The sequence below is a fragment of the Lampetra fluviatilis genome, chromosome 47 (assembly GCF_964198595.1).
Source record: "Lampetra fluviatilis chromosome 47, kcLamFluv1.1, whole genome shotgun sequence".
NCBI classification, from domain to species: Eukaryota; Metazoa; Chordata; class Hyperoartia; order Petromyzontiformes; family Petromyzontidae; genus Lampetra; species Lampetra fluviatilis.
This window is the reverse complement of record NC_136321.1, coordinates 7,847,295-7,865,128: the sequence shown is the minus strand read 5'-3', so window position 1 is coordinate 7,865,128 and position 17,834 is coordinate 7,847,295. Positions and strand designations below refer to the sequence as shown.

The 17,834-nt window shown below is 45.4% G+C and overlaps 1 protein-coding gene across 2 annotated transcripts; it reads right to left on the bottom strand.

Moving 5' to 3' along the window:
- On the bottom strand, nt 1-17,281 carry CEP97 (centrosomal protein 97). Of its 2 annotated transcripts, none has more exons than XM_078877328.1 (12): nt 16,939-17,281; nt 15,726-15,822; nt 15,222-15,361; nt 14,332-14,490; nt 12,567-12,668; nt 11,320-11,433; nt 10,451-10,617; nt 9,366-9,530; nt 8,012-8,154; nt 5,560-7,153; nt 4,530-4,605; nt 1-4,072 (listed from the first exon to the last, which is right to left on the bottom strand). In XM_078877328.1, the coding sequence occupies exons 2-12, from the start codon at nt 15,757-15,759 to the stop codon at nt 3,092-3,094; spliced, it is 3,675 nt and encodes a 1,224-aa protein (XP_078733454.1). In that variant the 5' UTR covers nt 15,760-15,822; nt 16,939-17,281; the 3' UTR covers nt 1-3,091. The 2 variants fall into 2 exon arrangements, with proteins under 2 accessions (XP_078733454.1, XP_078733455.1); XM_078877329.1 differs by having other exon boundaries at nt 17,026-17,281.
- Between the last annotated feature and the right edge of the window lie 553 nt (nt 17,282-17,834).

Sequence of the window (17,834 nt, the reverse complement as noted above, 5' to 3'; positions counted from 1 at the left end):
TCAATTTTATTAGAAGTCCACGTCACGGTGCACAACTGTCATGAGCCAAACTCATAACACAACAATTCCAAGGCACATCATGGTCCAGCATAGCAGAATTCAAAGCAATGCCCCTTATTGAACGCTTGAATTCCCATATAAAAATGCACTATTTTTCTAGCAGATAGTTTTCTACGTCAGGCTAACGCCACTAAGCTCCCAGTGCCTTGACATTTTAAAAAAGTCCTACAAGAAAAAGCGTCGTGGTCTCGAAAAACATTGCATGCTCACAAGTGCGTATACACCACACAACTACAAATGCTCCTCTCGTTTTGAATGTACAATTCAAATCAATGACTTGCAGCTTCGAGTGAATGTATGATTCAAATCATTGATTGTGTAGCTTGGAGTAAAATGCAGGAACGAACAGCAGTTCGCAACAGAAGACTCAACCACTCATAGTTTGCAAATTTCAACCACATGTGCTTCCTGTTATCAACTCTCGCGGTAAACAACTCCAGTAGCTCATTTGCAAAAAAACTCGGACCGGAATAATTGCTGCTTGCACAGTGAACGCGAGGCATAAACTTAAGGAACGTGGTGTGTCACACAGAGCACCTTGTTTCTCCATTGCACACCATCTTCATGTATCTGGTCACACTGCCCTAAGTGCTTTTTTTAAAACCACAATGGTTTAACAACGATTAAACAACTGTTACGTCTATCAAGTGTTTTTTTTATCAAGCTCATATTTAACACGACTTTACAGCCGTTGTGGCTCCGATTATCCAGAGGTAGACGGTGCCGTAACTAGCCCACATACTGTTGACGAGCTCTCAGTTGTTCGCTAATGTCAATCTGCCTAGAGCAGGCCAACACATTTTCCAACTGCAAACTCAAAATATGAAGTGCATATTATGAAAGGTTCACTGAATAACTAGTTATTGCAGGTTCATAAATGTGACCTACACAACATCAAAACACCGAATTTTTTTTATAGCTTGCGTAGGGTACTGGCAATGTTCAATGTCTGTTTGCTTGATTCTTTAAAAATGTGGCATTGACAAAACGCGAATGGCGAAACAAGCCACGTGAAATCCATTGCCCCAAAAAAATTCATCAAAGCCTGTCAGCACCGGGGCAATTCGACTGATATCTGTGGACCAAATATTCTCCAACTGAACAAAAACATTGGGAGAAATTGTAATGTTGACTTAAAACTTTCGTGACTGCAGGAATTCATATTCTTTGGTTCTTTCGGTAAAGTCACATAGTTAGAAAAATAATAAAAAGTGAATAAATAAACAAAAATCTACTAATGTAGCCTGTAGCCTGATTCTTAATCGGAGTGGATTGGCAGTCAAAATGTAGACTGTAGCAATGGTTATTAAGCTGAGTGAGTGTACTGGCAGCCTAGAATGTAGACTGTAGCCTGGTTCTTAAACTGGGTGAGTAATGGCAGTCTGTAATGTAGACTGTAGCAATGGTTATTAAGCTGGGTGAGTGTACTGGCAGTCTATAATGTAGACTGTGGCCTGGTTCTTAACCTGAGTGAGCGTACTTGGCAGTCTGTAATGTAGACTTAATCTGGTTCTTACAGTAAAAAATATATTTTTCAATCTACGTGACTTTACCGAAAGAACCAAAGAATATAAATTGTAATATGCCAGTGGTGTCGTTCAATGTAGTGATGAGATAAAGCTGCATTTATTGCCATATAAATCCACAGAATTTTAATTTCAGGAAGAAAATAAGTTATGCGAATCCTCAATACAGCTCAAACGAAGCAGTCTATACCCCAGGGAGATTTCATCTAAGGTAATGGAAAGAAGTCGGAGTCATTGCGATAACTAATTTTACTGTTGGTGAATCTGCAGTCGAAAACTATCCACGGATCAGCCAAAACAGCCAATTTTTGTCAAACTATAGGACAGCTCCCCCCGCAAATTACCAAGGCCTCCATCAATGACTACCGCCATGTCTAAATCAATTGCAGTTAATCCAATTTCTGGGGCTGAAGCGCGAGGCAACGTTTAGCCATGTAATCGTGTTTACCAGCTGTGCATCGTGCGCGATTCGCCCTGGGGGAAGGGGGCCTGCCTCGTGTCACTCGGTCGGGAGGGGTGAGTGGTGGCGCTAATTAATTTCAGGTGCTGAGGATAGGCACCTGGCAAGCATTGTTTCTTCACGTGTTGGTGTTATATTTGATGCTTTTACTACTTTATTTTAAGGTGATCATTTGTATTTCTCACGTTCAAAAAAGTTCTTCAGGAGTGGAACATGTTGGGGCTGAAACCTAACTCGCCTTTAAACATGGGGGTCAATGGGAAAACGACGATTGTTTCACGAGTTTTTTCTTAACGAACAATTTTCGCATATGTAGCTTGTTAGGCGAGACATGGCTGTAACTTAATTTGCAGTTTTCGCTTTACTACCTTATTGTAGGTTAAATTACATTGAGTTTAGTTTTAGAGATTTGCACGTATATTTCTTATGAAACTACAACCATAAATCACTGCAAGATTGGAAATATACAACTGTAATGGCACGAGGCAAACATTATATTAATATCAGTCAAGCAAGCACACAAGCTTAATGCATATAAAGGTATGTGTATATTTGAATATGAACATGTGAATGAAACATTTCTTTTTCAACATATTGCTTGTTTTTTCCTTCTGAAAAAGCTACCTCCTGGGAAAAGAAGTGCCTTCAATAAAAAACACATCAAGATGTACGATTTAAAGGGACTTGAATACGGGAAAGTCTGCCAAGGTGTGTGACATAACAAACTGACCCAGCTTCAATATCCCACTCTTCACAATCACATCCACATAAATACCCACATCCATCAACAATACCAGCATTCACATCCACGTGACAGACTTGCAATACAAGAAAACGCGCAACCCAAAAAAAACACTAAATGGACAACCAGGCATTTAAATAAAGCGGCACACTTGAATAAGCCTGCACACACGATGGCACTTCAAAACAGCATAGTATAATGACGGCGAAAACCAAGGCACTTGTTAAATGGCAATTATTCTGACGGAAAATATATTTCAGCTGTAGCAGGCACTCATTGAAATTGTAAAACCCTTCGCTGGTTTTATACCAGGCTCACCAAACTGCTGTGCCCATTCGAGGCTCGTGAGAGCGACGCGGCTTGCTTGGAAACCGACGTTTCTGTTTGCGCTAGTTGGTGCAAGCTCTCCTGTCCATCTGCATCAACAGAAACGCCCAGGGCTTGCCCCCCTGGCGCATTCTCCACAGCAAGAGCGATGTCGTCTGCCCCCACCGTGCCAGCGGTAACAGGAGGCAGCTCGCCAACTTCAGGCGGCGACAGAGGTGGTGGTGGTGGTGGCGACACAGCCTTGGAAAGATCCAGGCCTGCTTCATCAGATACAGCGTGGACGTCTGATTCACAACCGCACGTGGCACCGTCTGGCACAAGGCTGGGCACTCGGAACCCTGAAGACGCCTCGGAGACGTCCACCGATCCGTTTTCTGCCACTGTATCCGCCGATCTGCTCTCTGGAGACAGCTCGGCAGATGGCAGAACTTCACCTGGAGGGACAGTGGTCACAGTGTCTGCTGGAACGCCCGCAGTGAGGGCTTCAGGGCGAGCTTGAGCGCCGACTGGCGATCGCTCGCTCAAATCATCCTGAGGTAGCTGCCCAGACAGGTTGACGGATGTCTCATAGTTGAGGGTGCAACTGACCGATCCTTCTGGCTCTGGCCCCATTTCCTCCTCCTCCACCATAAGCTGCACCGAATGAAGGTACTCTTGTGTGAGACTGGGCTCCCCGTCACTGGGGGAGCTCTGGACTGCCACACCCTGAGGAGCGTGGCTTGGGGTGTCGTCCGGTCTTCCCTCCGACCAGTCACTGGAATCGCTGTCATCCGAGCTGTCGGAGTCAGAAGCGTCACTTTCAACAGACGCTGCACTCTGCTTGTCGGAGGTGCCTTGTGCAGGCCGCTCATTTGCTAAAGGCAGGGCTTCCTGAGGTTCAGGTTTTTGGCCGGCGAACGTCGACTGCATACGGAGCGACTGAGTGAACTCTTCTTTCCACTCGTGTAGGGTGCGCACCTGTTAAAACAATCAACACAAAACAACAGCTTGCGATGAAGATAGTTGTACATTTAAGTGGGGAGCGGTAGTGTCGCGGTTAGCACGCTGCGCTACAAACCCGGTGACCCGAGTTCGATTCCCGCTCACGGCCAACACCAGTGACGATTATCTGAACCGGTCCCCGGTTCCTCCCCTAGATCAACTCAGCCTCAAATGAGTACCTGTTGCTGTGTGTAAAAACATTGCCACTGGGGAGACAATGGCGGCCGGGCGTGGTGCTGGCCACCCATACCCTCATATGCCTTCATAGGTGCTCGCGAACAGCACTTCCCCAACGGTCTGTTAAGGCTATACGGGGATCTTAGTGTACATTTAAGAAAAACAACGCATGGTCACACACATCACACAATGGCACACAAAGAGTGACATTACAGCCTCAAATTCAAAGACGACTGAGTAACGGATGAACCCGCACCTGATTCCACAGATACTTGACAGCTTCAGCTTGCACGAGCCGCTCCCTTCTCTCCGCCTCGTGCATGCTTCTCAGCCTGGTGAAAGTTACGCACCAGACATAGAGTCATTATTCACATCAGGCACATTGTTGGGTTACGTGATGTGTCCTGAAAACGTAAATAACCACTGATATGGTGACCAAATGTACATTGCAAGACCATGAGCAGAGGCTGTCCAATCAAACTCTGGTATTAGCGAATCCAAGCCCATTATATCGGTGTACTAATATGTGCATGTCAACCCACGCTATTCAGGTCATGTGTGTGTTATTTAACCATACTTCACTGCGCTGATAAGTTCAGGATGGTGGAGGCAGAGAGCAGACCTGGGAGAATAGGACAGTACTATTTATTTGTTACATTAACCTCTGCTGCTTGCAATGTAGCTCCGCAGCCCTCTGAAAAATTGTTTAATTATGATGGCCCATCCAAGCGCTATCCGGGGTCAAGTCTGCTCAGCTCGACGACTGATGGGATCGGGTGCATTCTGGTCATGGGCAACGATGTACTAATATCACTAAAAATGAGGTGATGATGACGAAGCTGCCGACAAGGGTCATCACGAAGGCGATGTAAGGAATAACAATGGTTTCGATTTAAAGCTTTCGTGACTGCAGGGATTCATCTTCTTGGTTCTTTCGGTAAAGTCACGTAGAATGGAAATAATAAAATGAAACAATAAAATAATTCTCACGACGTTTCGGCCACAATGCAAGCAGCCGTCCTCAGGTGAAGAACAGGTCTGAAGAGAAGACAGACTCTGTCTTCTCTTCAGACCTATTCTTCACCTGAGGACGGCTGACCTATTCTTCACCTTAGGACGGCTGCTTGCGTTGTGGCCGAAACGTCGTGAGAATTATTTTATTATGTGTAATTTTTATTATTTTATTATTTCCATTCTACGTGACTTTACCAAAAGAACCAAGAAGATGAATAACAATGGTGTTTCAGAGTGTGGCTCCTCGGCTTCAGGCGAGCGAAGAGACGAACCTTTCCAGCTCCTGTGCCAGGTACACCACATGCTCCTGCAGGCGCCTCAGTCGCATCTCCCCACGGGCCGCCCGCACGCGCTCGTCGTGCTCGCGAGCATGGTAGCCGCGCCACGCTGCTTGGATGCGAACTGCGGCGCTTCTTGCACGCGGCCCGAAGCTTCGCACCAGCCCCGCCTCCCTATCCAGCTTCACAGCCACCCCACCGCCGATGTTACTACCCCCCGCCGAGGGTGAACCGCTTTCCTGGCTCGCAGGACTTTCACGGCAAATCGGTTCGAATGCTTCTCCCGTGCTAGGGGCAATCTCTCTCGCTGCACGCTCAGTTGGCAAGCCAGGCTTCACATTGTGCCGTCTTGTGCTTTTGTCGGTCGCTCTTGGTGAATTTCCACCACCGCGGCGGTCAGGGGATTTTTCGCCGACCAAGTGCTCTGCGTTGGCTTCTGTGCAATCCATCTGCCTGTCTGCACGTGTCAAGAACTGAACGCTGGATGCCACGGTTGCTGACGGCACCGTACAAAAAGCATTGTCACTATTTTTATGAACGGACGATCCATTGTCTGCAAGGGAGCCTCCATTAAGAGCTTTAACACAGGGCAGGGAAGCAGGGCTCACTTCGTCATTGTGTAATCGGCTACGCGACTTGCCTTGGACATTCGTTTCAGGTTCGCTGACGTTCCTGATGTGGTTTCCTCGCTGCAAGGCATTGCATGCATCCGACCTGTTGTGCTGCTCTTCACCACAACTCTTCTCTTCAGGGGACAATTGTGCAAAGCTTGCAGCAATAGGGAATCTATTCAAGTGCTCCCCTCTCTTTTGAAGTGCTTTTTCCACATCTTTCTGCGGCACTGTCTCCTGAAAAGCTTTGCTACCTAAGTTGTTAATTTGTGCTTTTGTTCCAACTTTCAACTCGTGCGTCTCTCTGTGCTGCATTAGATGAACAGCGGCGGACGAAGCTAACCTGAGACTTGGCACACTCTCCGCCTGAGCATTGAGTGTCCATTTACTATCATCGTGCTCTTCGTGAACTTCTTGCAAGCATGGAGAAGGCGTGCCGACATCTCTCTGGGTCGACACAATTTTCTTGCCCTCGTGTAGCGACGACTTGAATGTCGGAGCTCCTTTTAATAACGGACGACCGTATGCATCGCTACTGGGCCTCGAAACCTCACCCGCCTGCGAAGGCGCCGATACTTTCCCGCTCAACCCCTGCACCGAAGGCAACTGCCTCCGTTTATGCGGCAACTTCTTCTGACCGACCACCTCCGTTTGAGGAGACTGCTGAGGACGCAGGGGTTTGTCTTCGTGCTTCAGGGCTTGTTGAAACGGAGTCCGGGCACCGTTTGCCGCGATGCCCATTGGTTTGCCGGACTTGGGCGATGGTAATAAGCTGGGGCACATCATAAAGGTGGACTCGGACAACAGCATGCTGGAGCCCAGTCGGTCGTCCTCCGAGTGTACGTCCTCGAGGTGGAGGTCGGAGTTGATCGGGCGCACGCCGAGCTTGGACGCCGCCGTCTGCTGTGAAAGGGCTGGGGACGCCATCTCGTGCAGACCCCCTCCGCCCATCCACAAATTCACCTTAATGGGCCTGTCTGCGGGACCCACCACCAAACACCGGCATGAGGAAATGTGATTAGAAAGTGGACGTACCTAAAAAGTTTCGATTTAAAGCTTTCGTGACTGCAGGGATTCATCTTCTTGGTTCTTTCGGTAAAGTCACGTAGAAGGGAAATAATAAAAAATACAATAATTCTCACGACGTTTCGGCCACAACGCAAGCAGCCGTCCTAAAGTGGAGAACAGGTCTGTCGGGAAGACAGCGTCTGAATGGAGACGTGTCTGAATGGAGACGCTGTCTTCCCGACAGACCTGTTCTCCACCTGAGGACGGCTGCTTGCGGTGTGGCCGAAACGTCGTGAGAATTATTTTATTTTTATTATTTCCCTTCTACGTGACTTTACCGAAAGAACCAAGAAGATGTACCTAAAAAAGCTAAATGTTATTTTTTTGTGGCAGGATATATTAGCTAAATGGTACTCCTGTTAAGTATTGTATGCCTGCTTGCTATGTGCTGTTCACCAACACACGGGACAACAAAATATCGATCTCCCAGTATGAGCAACTAAATGTTTTTGTGCTTGATGGATGGATGCTAAAACTTCATAATACATTCCATATCAACAATACTTTTAACATATCAGTTCAAATCAACTTTTGATATAAAAGCAAAACAGTATACATATTCAATGACATAGGCATACCACTTTCATTATATTCCACAATGATTCCCCACTGCTTAAAACATTGCAATGGCCGTGTAACCAAGCTGATTAGTTCTACCATAAACTCTATCCGTGTGGAGCACGCTCAACAAGTGTTTTAAACAAGACAGGCAAAACGAGGCACAGTTGTGTTTAATCAGGAGCCACTGCATTGTCGACTGACAGTACCTGGCGTCTCTGAAGCAAGCTCGCTGTACGTGAGGCTGCTGCTGTCTCCAGGGTTGAGGGATGACGGTGTTTGGGAAGCTCCCAAAGAGAGGCTCCGATGCCGCTCTTCCTTTAGCTCCTCCATCAGCTCCTTCTGGTGGCGCCTGTGTCGTTCAGAGAGGAGAGGAAAAAAACACGCACTGTAGTTGAGATATTCTCTGTTTCAACCAAGTCTATAGTGCGATGAATTATAAATGGCAGATGAAGGCTACATTCTGTACCTCACAAATGTACAAACATTACGCGCTGCATGAAACTACTGCGTGTCTCAAAATACACTGAGTGGAGTGCCCCAGTTCATGTCAACATTTTCAACAAATACTCGGTTATTTGCATGAAAACCAAATATAGTCCAAAAACAGCTTGCAAACTGGTATAAATTTCGATTTAAAACTTTCGTGACTGCAGGGATTCATCTTCTTGGTTCTTTCGGTAAAGTCACGTAGAAGGGAGATAATAAAATAATAAAAATAAAACATAATAAAATAATACAATTCTCACGACGTTTCGGCCACAACGCAAGCAGCCGTCCTCAGGTGAAGAACAGGTCTGTAGGAAAGACAGCGTCTGAATGAACACCACCAAGCTTGGCAGCGTATATTTAAGCTGGGTTAGGGGAGGAAGAGCGCCTTGACAAAGGAATTTGCATATCAACAGAGGAATTTAGCATATTTATGGCAAATGCAGATATGGGATTAGTCACTACTTGTGGAATGTGTAGGTGGTGGGGGGGGGGGTCTCAATATGAGACAGCTCTGTAATGTTATTTAAACTGCTTTTCATTCAGCTTTCTTGACTACCTGCCTGGATTCCTGTCATCCTGCCTGGCACATTCTGTTTACGTGACAACCCTTACTAGTTGGCTGTGTCGGGTGGTGGCGGGTTTTAACGACACATTTATATATTTGCGCGATCTAACCCAAAAAACCTCTATTATGGATGATATTGGTCGCGAAAGCCAACGTGTTAAACTGAAAATCACAATTATAGAATGCACATCTAATACCACAGTAGTAATTGTACTGTATAGAACTAGCACTGGCTGGCATGACGGTTCTGCTCAGCGCAGTGACACAGCTAACGAAAGGTCAGTTTTGCTTTGCACACTTCTATTTGAGCTTCAAGATGTATACGATTGTCATTCCTTTCCTATCCGTAGGGGTTCCCCCAAAAAACCCCATCACCTGTGGAACAATATATCCGCCCACATTATTTCAACTGAAGAATGCCCAGAAATTACGGAAAATAATTAGTGAAATTTCACATGCTGTAATGTCCTTCGATAATTATAAAGTGGCAGTTCAAGAGTTCTCACTGTTGCTGTTTGAGTATCTTCTGGAGCTTGGCATCCTCAGCGGTGATCAGCTGCGGCGAGGTGGACTGAGGGCACACCTGTGCCAGATAGCCAATCAGCTGGGCGTGCTGGCCCGGCCGGAACGAACGGCCACGACCCTGGCTGTACAGCCACTCCGCCTTCAAGCTGCAGCCAGTCGGCAAGCACACTGTGTTGTTAGCGCAATTCGTGCAACAGTGAACTCAGGTGAGCACTGAAGCCTCAAAGAGTTACAAACCACTAGTTGTTTAACTATGCATCCATAATTATTCAATTAATATTGATTCTCACGCACACAATACCTGAATTCAATTGTGTATGAGAATTGGTTATTTATAGGTTGTGAAAACTGTATACAATTTGTTGAGGGGGTAAATCGTTAAATGCCTGCACACCAGGCCTCATTATGTAATGATGGTGACAACCATTTAGATTGTAACACCCCTTCACAACCCCACATAATCCGATTAATGTAGAATTTTCTTCTGATGTAGTTATGGACTTTTGTGCGGTCTGGCAGCACTCACAAAAGTAAATGACAACCATATTACTTTGGTGTCCACCACACCATGTAGAAGGTCTTCACTACATTATGCAGAAAAAAACGTCCTTAAGCAAGTGCTGCGCTGCTGATATAGAGGAGGGAACTCTGTGGGTGCGGCAAAGGTCTCCCAAAATGTATCTAAAATCCACCTTTACATAAGAACTAAATACTACATTATGCAGCTAAATCTTACACTCATATATGGCCTGGCAGCACCCACATCCAATCAGAAGAGGTCGTAGCAGCACCTCTACCCAACTGGAGGAAAGCACCGCTGCGCCGAAAACCACTTTATTAGAAGCCAAACCTGCGATGTCTGACAAACGTGTGTAACACTGCTCAGGTGGCTGCCTTACACATTTACTCCAGTGCCACCTTCTGCCAACTCACCCATGACGCTGTCACCGTTGTAATGGGGTGTGCCATAACCCATGTTGAGTGCCTAACATATACCAAAGTACACGGTATTTGAGTCACCAAAGACGTGTGGCCGCATCACGACCCCGTGCAGAGCACTCCCTACCTCTCCTTCTGCGTGACGACATGCCCATCCAGCACTCGCAGTGTCAGGCACCAGCTGAGCACGTAGGGCCTGTAATCGCAGACTGGCGCTGAGGGTGCACTTAGCATGCACGGGTTTTTCATCACCGACAGCTGCTCCAGGCTGCGCAGGCATGACAGATGTGACATCTGCACACAGACACCAACCACCACGCACATACAGTTACAACAAATGGTCCATCTGTATGTATGATGTATGTAGAACTTCAGTTCGCCCCGTATGTAGCCAACCGTGCTAATAAGAGGTGCGGGGGAAGGACAATAAACTCAACACAAAAATACATTCTAAAGAAATGAGATTTCAATATAGATTTCAAAGTCCATAGCTCCAGTGGCTTCCTAATATTCACTGCTCTATGCTCATTTAACTGATGTCTGAAGGAAAGACCTACTTCCAACATTGCTATGCATCTACAGATTTGCATAGGTGCAGATATATAAAGGGTGTGTTTGTGTTGCTTTAAATAGCAGGAACACGGACAGCACTTGCAATTTCATTATGTAGTAATGTATGTTAAGTTGGACTGCACCAGCCAGTGTGTATCTCATTAGTACTGTGGGTGTTATTACTGATAGTGTACGAACGTGCATATAGGCCTCACAGCACCCATCTGTGCATCACGAGGTGACTCGGGTGAAACTACGGAGGTGATGAACGATGGGTGGGCCGGTGTGTTTCTCATTAGTACTGTAGGTGTTCAGACTGATAGTGTACGAACATGCATATAGGCCTCACAGCACCCATGTGTGCATCATGAGGTGACTGGTGAAACTGCGGAGGTGATGAACGATGGGTGGGGGGGGGATGGGGTAAGGGGTGCTTTGACACACCTCGGTGAGGTCGGTGATTTCATTCTCAGCCAAAGAAAGGATGCCCAGCTGTGGAGGCAGATGCGTGGGGGCAGCGCGCAAGCTTGTCACCATGTTGCCGTGCAGCAGAAGGGTCTACACTTAGAACACAACACCCATTCATTCAGATGCAGTCACATTTAGATGGTGCATACATCAAAAATACATTGTGTCATATGCTTATGTAAAATAATAATTCCCAATTAAAAAGGAAAGCCTCACTTCTTAAGGCACTATTTGAAGAAAGCCTTACTTGGGATAGTTGTCCAATTTCTCAAATATTCTGCATGTGGAAGAAAACTGAAATATTCTCAGAATTCCCATGCATATATATGTATGGATTACACTCATCTCTAGGGACAAGTTAGCAATTTAATTATTGCATGACCATCTGATCTGTCTGGAACAAAATCATTCGTCACTAATGTGCATTATTTTCTGCAAAAGATATGTTTAGCCCTTTAGATTAATTAAGAAATTCCCATGGACAACACCTATATAAGTGAATTCACAAGATCTCCTTGCTTGGATCTACTGCTTGGTTCATGTCTTTACCAATTCTTTGGCTTCTGCCCCCGAACCAAGAGGTGTAAAAGACGCAACATGAAAGCAATGGGATGATTCCCAGCCTGTTTTCCCCCAGGCTGTCAGACCACAACTTAAACACTTCATTAGTGAAACAAACATACATATACATGGCATCATAAAAACCTGAATTTCAATTTCAAGAACTTTCATATTGCCCTCTCATGATTACTGCAATAAACATATAATGTATTATACATGGACATGCAAGCCTGCATGTGTGGTAATTTATACATCACACTTCTGCGGACTCATTTACATATTACTACACAGCACAGCTGCAAAGAAAGGTGCTGTCGCAGCATTAACACTAAACCGGAGCCACACTTAACAGTCCCTTAATGGAGCGTGTGGTGCTCAGCAATTGCGCAGCATCACACAGTAGTGAATGGTGGAAGTTCCTTCATTTTAAATGACACCAAGCCTGCAAACCTAGAAGCTATCATCAATTATGGCACCACTCAATCTAGAAGCCTCCAAGCAACAACTTCAGAGATGAATCAACACGTTTCTAACAGTACATTTTAATTGCTGCAATTACATGGATTAATATTTGAGGAAAAGTAATAGTTGAATAATTCACTAAGCAGACTAGCTGCAATTGTGCCACATTGTGAGTATCTGGTGCCCCCCATGTGACACACCCGTAGGTTGGACAGCTTCGACATGTCGCCCAGGTGGGAGATGTTGTTGTCAGATAGGTCCACGTACGTAAGGGAGGTGCAGCCATTCAGGTGTTCTATCGTCTGAGAGAAACAAATACAACATATTAGAGACAATGCTAATAATCCAAAAGTTATGGTCTGAAAAGTAATTATGCCTTTGACGAAATGTTAAAAAGCTTTTTCCACGTGTTGTGCTTATCACGTATATACCACCCATTAGTCAATGTATCGTTATTTGTCTTAATCAGATACATCATTTGTCAAAAACTTACAGCTGTTATATATTTCTTACCAATTTGATTATGATTTCAAATTGAAATCCCATTCTTTAAGTTACAGAATTAGATACAGCCATGTGAAATGTATTGAGCTGAGCTATTTGAGGTCAGGCAAACAAAGTACGCAGAAAAACATGCAGCATAGGCGGTACTAATAAGCTGAATAGTAGATACACAACCCCAGGGATTTGACTGTCACAATTCAGGGTTAGAATTAGATTCAATTCCCATTTGTGCAGTCTGATTTGTACAGTTTTATTTATTCCATGTGCCTAAAGACAATGCAAGTACAAAAAAAACTGTAAGTAATGGATTTCGACACATTAAATTTGAACTGTATATTGCCAGGATAAGTTTACATTTCAATGATAAACCGATGTTTCGTTCCATGCCTGCTGGACCGCCCAGCTGAACAACTGCTAATCATGAGTGAGGCTGCAAGTCTAAACTCGGCACTGCCGACTCTTAAATCCCTCCAGTGATGGTCAGTAACATGAGCTGTGCCTTTTACCAAGCCAAAGCAACAGGAGTCTGTGCCAATCACTGCCCTGAGAATGCACAAGAACGTCACGTCCATTTCCAAGCTCCATGCTGATGGTAACTCCATACAACTGCAACAGACTATTCATGCCTGTGGGGGTTCCTTTTCCTCCTGATATTTAAAACAGGAGGCCGAGTAGCTCAGGAGCCTAATAACACATCTGAGCACAAACGTGGCACTGCTGAGATCTTTCATTAAATTAAAGTTTCAGCAATCTATGAAAATAATTGGTTCATAGGTATAGCATTTTGAAGATCTCAAGTAATATATGACTGCACAAACATCCATTGCATTAAGTATGGTTTTTCGTTCCACTCCGAGAACAAATTTTCTATTTGATTACCAACACACTTAAGCGGTTGTGCTTTCGCTACGTTGTCCCCACCTGAAGATGGACGCTTGTGTTGCGCACGAAACGTCGTGATTTAATTTAGTTGTTTTCATTTATTTTATTAGATTTTTTACCTACGTGACTTTACCGAAAAAAACCAAAGAGTAGGTAGGTGATCAACACCTCCCCATATCAAGTCATCTTCTCGATGCTGCTATGTAACATGGGGTGGGTGATGCACTGTTTTTTGCAAGAGTTACATATGACAGTTCATATCTCGTGACATGATGCCAACAGCATTAATGGTATATGAGAATCAAAATATGTATTTATACTGGAGAAATCCAATAAGCAAATCACCAAAAACAATGTACAAACAAAACTATTTTATTCTACCAGGTAAAGCCCACTAAACTATAATCTTCTTATTCAGAAGCAACCTGGCCACAAACGACAGCTCAACGAAGTGGCTTATCTCATGGAAATTTACAGTAGCCAAATAATCTAAGTAACCTAAAAGCATGTTTCTAAAAGGACAACAATCAGCCCCAGTGCCCGGAGGGGGGCGGTGAGTAGCTGCCCGCCTGTGCACACCTTGATGCTGTTGCCGGCAAGGTTCAGCCACTGCAGATGGCAGAGATCCTTGAGGCCCTCAATGGCTGCGATGCTGTTGCGAGGAAGGTTGAGCTGCTTGAGGCTGCTGAGCCTGGCCACACCTCCCATGCGCACCAGGCTGTTCTCAGCAGCTGACAGCTGAGGGACACAGAGGGATAATAAGCAGATACATCCTTATATATGCATTGAATAAATATTAACACAATCCTGCGGAGGGAGCTGGTAGGAACGTTGGGTTGCTCGGTCAATGGGCAGGGTCAACGGCGGCGTGGTATATTCCGCAAATATGCCCGACTGTGAAGGCGGGCACAAGCCGGCGTGAGTAGGTTAAACGTTGAGTTTTATAAGGGCACCACGGGGTGACCAGCCCCTCCCCTCCCAGCCCCACCCCCCACCCAGCCCTTCCCCACCCAGCCCCACCCAGCCCCTCCCTCCCCACCCAGCCCCTCCCTGCACGACGGACGGACACAATAATCCCGTGGGCTGGTGTAATCCCTATTCAATGAGCACGTCCTTATATCCTATACATTACATCAACTAGTTGCCCACAGGCCAGAGCTTTTGAAGTGGCTGGCCAAGATATGGCTGGCTGAGATGAAATAAACACGAACAAGAGACACAAAAGAGATTACAGAGCTGTCGATATGAGTTTAGTAAGAGAAAAAAAGATGCACAAGATGCGAGAGACCTGGAGACGAGGTGCTGATGAGTGGGTCACAAGTTATCACACAACGCGACACCAGCCCTCGTTGTTCGCCAGAAAATATAGTTGCAGAACCCTGTGATACATGGATGGTATATGACATTCCCCATTGTGTGGATAGCCCAAAGGAGGAGCCCAAACGAGTAGCAGTTTGTGCCGTGCGCACCTGCATGAGCTGCCTGCAGCCCTCCACACCGTCCAGCTTGGGCAAGTTATTACTGTCAAGCACCAACGTGCAAGCGTCCGTGGGCAGCGACACCGCAGACAACCGGACCAGGCCACGATCGGACAGGTCGACCACCCGGCCTGCCACAAAAAAAAAAGAGACACGCATATCTCGACCATGTCAGCGTGGTATGAAATATCGCTTTCCTGAAAAATCACGGTGCGGCTAGTTGGTGGTTCAAACCTTATTGTCCGCTGCAGTCCTATCGATCTCTTTTTCCACTCTGTGGTTATAATAAGCTTGCACATTAACCATGTTCTGCGACTCCCAAAACCGATTGTGATTGGTGGCAGCAGTATTTTTCCTAGCAACAGTACCGTAGACTATTGCATTTTTTTTACTAGCTTACCAGTTCAAAAGGAATGGTTAGCAAGTGATGATAAACATTGACAGAATCCAGGTCATTCCAATGCTATTGTGCGATGTTTATTCAAACACATTTACCTTCGCTGGCTGTGATGTCCAAATGCGCTGCCATAATTCATAGAGTCCTTTCCGCGAGAGGCTTAACTGATTATCTTGTGCGTATTTGCACATCCGCCTACGAAAAATATAAAAGGTTATTTTAACAATGAAATAAATCCAAACTGCTCGGCTGCGGGAACATTTAATTGGGTCATAAAATCCTTGACCAAAGCATTTGATACTAAGTAATATAACTTTAAGGTATGTTTCATGAGAATAGGGTTTCCCCTTTTTTCTGGCAACAAAACAGGTGTTAAGATGTTAAAACACAAAAACTGAAACATGTCACAAGGAATCATGTATGCATTAACCACAATACTTGTGGTCAGAATGCAAATACAAAACATACTCTGATAATATATGCATTGCATTGGAAACTGATTGGTCCACACCAGAAACAGCTTTCTTTTGAGCCTAGTCTCAAAACGGTGTTAGACCAGAGGACGCCAAAAGGCAGGGTAGGTTTCTTCATTATCTAAACTTAAAAGTCGTCTTAAAGATCCCGAGACACGCAGCCCAATTGCATGTAACTGAAAGTTGTTTTATGGGTCGTGTTTTCAATTCGTAATTTGTGCATATTAACAGTACAAGTCATGACAGCGATTACGGTAAAGATGCAAATAATGACTGTAATTTTCGATTTAAAGCTTTCGCGACTACAGGGATTAATCTTCTTGGTTCTTTCGGTAAAGTCACCTAGAAGGAAAATAATAAAATAATACAATTTAAACATAATAAAATAATTCTCACGACGTTTCGGCCACAACGCAAGCAGCCGTCCTCAGGTGAAGAACAGGTCTGTCGGAACGTCGTGATAATTATTTTGTTTAATTTTTATAATTTCCCTTCTACGTGACTTTACCGAAAAAACCAAGAAAATGACAGTAATGACAATCGATTAAATATTAAGATATGTAATACTAATCATAGTATTGAGTATAAGCGATGCGTTTCCATGTTTTAATGTTGCTAATAATGTATACAAATACTGCACAGTAATTACAATGCTGATAGTCATAACAGCAATTGTATGACAGTAAAGCTAATACTAATAACAATATAATTATGCTAGAGGGTGGTTAGCGCGCTGCTCTCTTAACCAAGCCAACAGAGTTCGATCTCCGGCCACGGCGAGTCACATCTGAACCAGGTCCAAGCGAGGCCCTTTTCAGCTTCACAAACCCTCACTCACAAGACAACCACGGCGCAAGGAGGTGCGGGAGGGATGCCTTCATCCAGCAGTGGACGAGAATGACTGTCAATCGATGAGAACCCGGACCTGTGGAAGATCCTTAACGAGTGGTCGGTTGGGGCCTACACCACGAGGCCTCATACACTCGGCAGGCTCCGCGCAAGACGGCTTCAACGAGCAACGCCGACGGCTCCTTGCGACCGCGTAGCTCTGCCCTAACAGGCGACGCGTATAACGACACTTATTATTATTGTGATTGCTTTTATTTCGTCGCTTTAGTAAAGTTTTAAGTTGATTTATCGCGGGCGACGCCGTCCTAACCGCGGCGAGCGTTGCCGCCAGGCCGCGCCGCACTGGCGCGCGCTTGTCGCATAGCAACCGCGGCGCGAGCTCCTCCCCGATTGGTCGGCGAGATTTTTTAGTTTGTCAACGTGAAAATCAAATTATTTTTTTACAAATATTTTTACCCAACGATTTATTATCCGCGTCGGCGTAACAAAACGTCGAAGAAAAAGTTTTGCCGCGCGTAATATTTTAAAATCGCTCGAATTAATCGAGCGACTGCGCATGCGCGTTGACGGCTTCCGCTTGTCACGCGCGCGGGCGCCCCCTCCCGCAGTCCACCCCACCCCCGCGCGCGCTCCGCTCACTTGGGTAAGTAACCCGGATGTCAACAAACCCGTCACGTGGTCTCTGTGCTGCACAGAGCATGGCATCGTATAATGATGGGTTTGACCCTTTCTGGCAAGAAAACAGGCGTTAAGGAGTCCTGTCTGCATTAACTAAACTCACTTGTGGTGAACATGCAAACATAAAGCATGCTCTGATTATATATGCATTGTCTTTGAAACGGATTGGTCCACATCAGAGAGCTTCAAAGTTTGACTGCATTTTTG

Bases quoted from the DNA above. Each gene is read 5' to 3' on its own strand.
- CEP97 (XM_078877328.1), bottom strand. From the start codon at position 15,759: ATGGCAGCGCATTTGGACATCACAGCCAGCGAAG. The intron at 11,434-12,566 runs GTGTGTCACATG...TTCTAAGTGTAG, and splicing joins CGAAGCTGTCCAACCTACGG to ACCCTTCTGCTGCACGGCAA. The intron at 7,154-8,011 runs GTACTGTCAGTC...TGGGTCCCGCAG, and splicing joins GCTTGCTTCAGAGACGCCAG to ACAGGCCCATTAAGGTGAAT.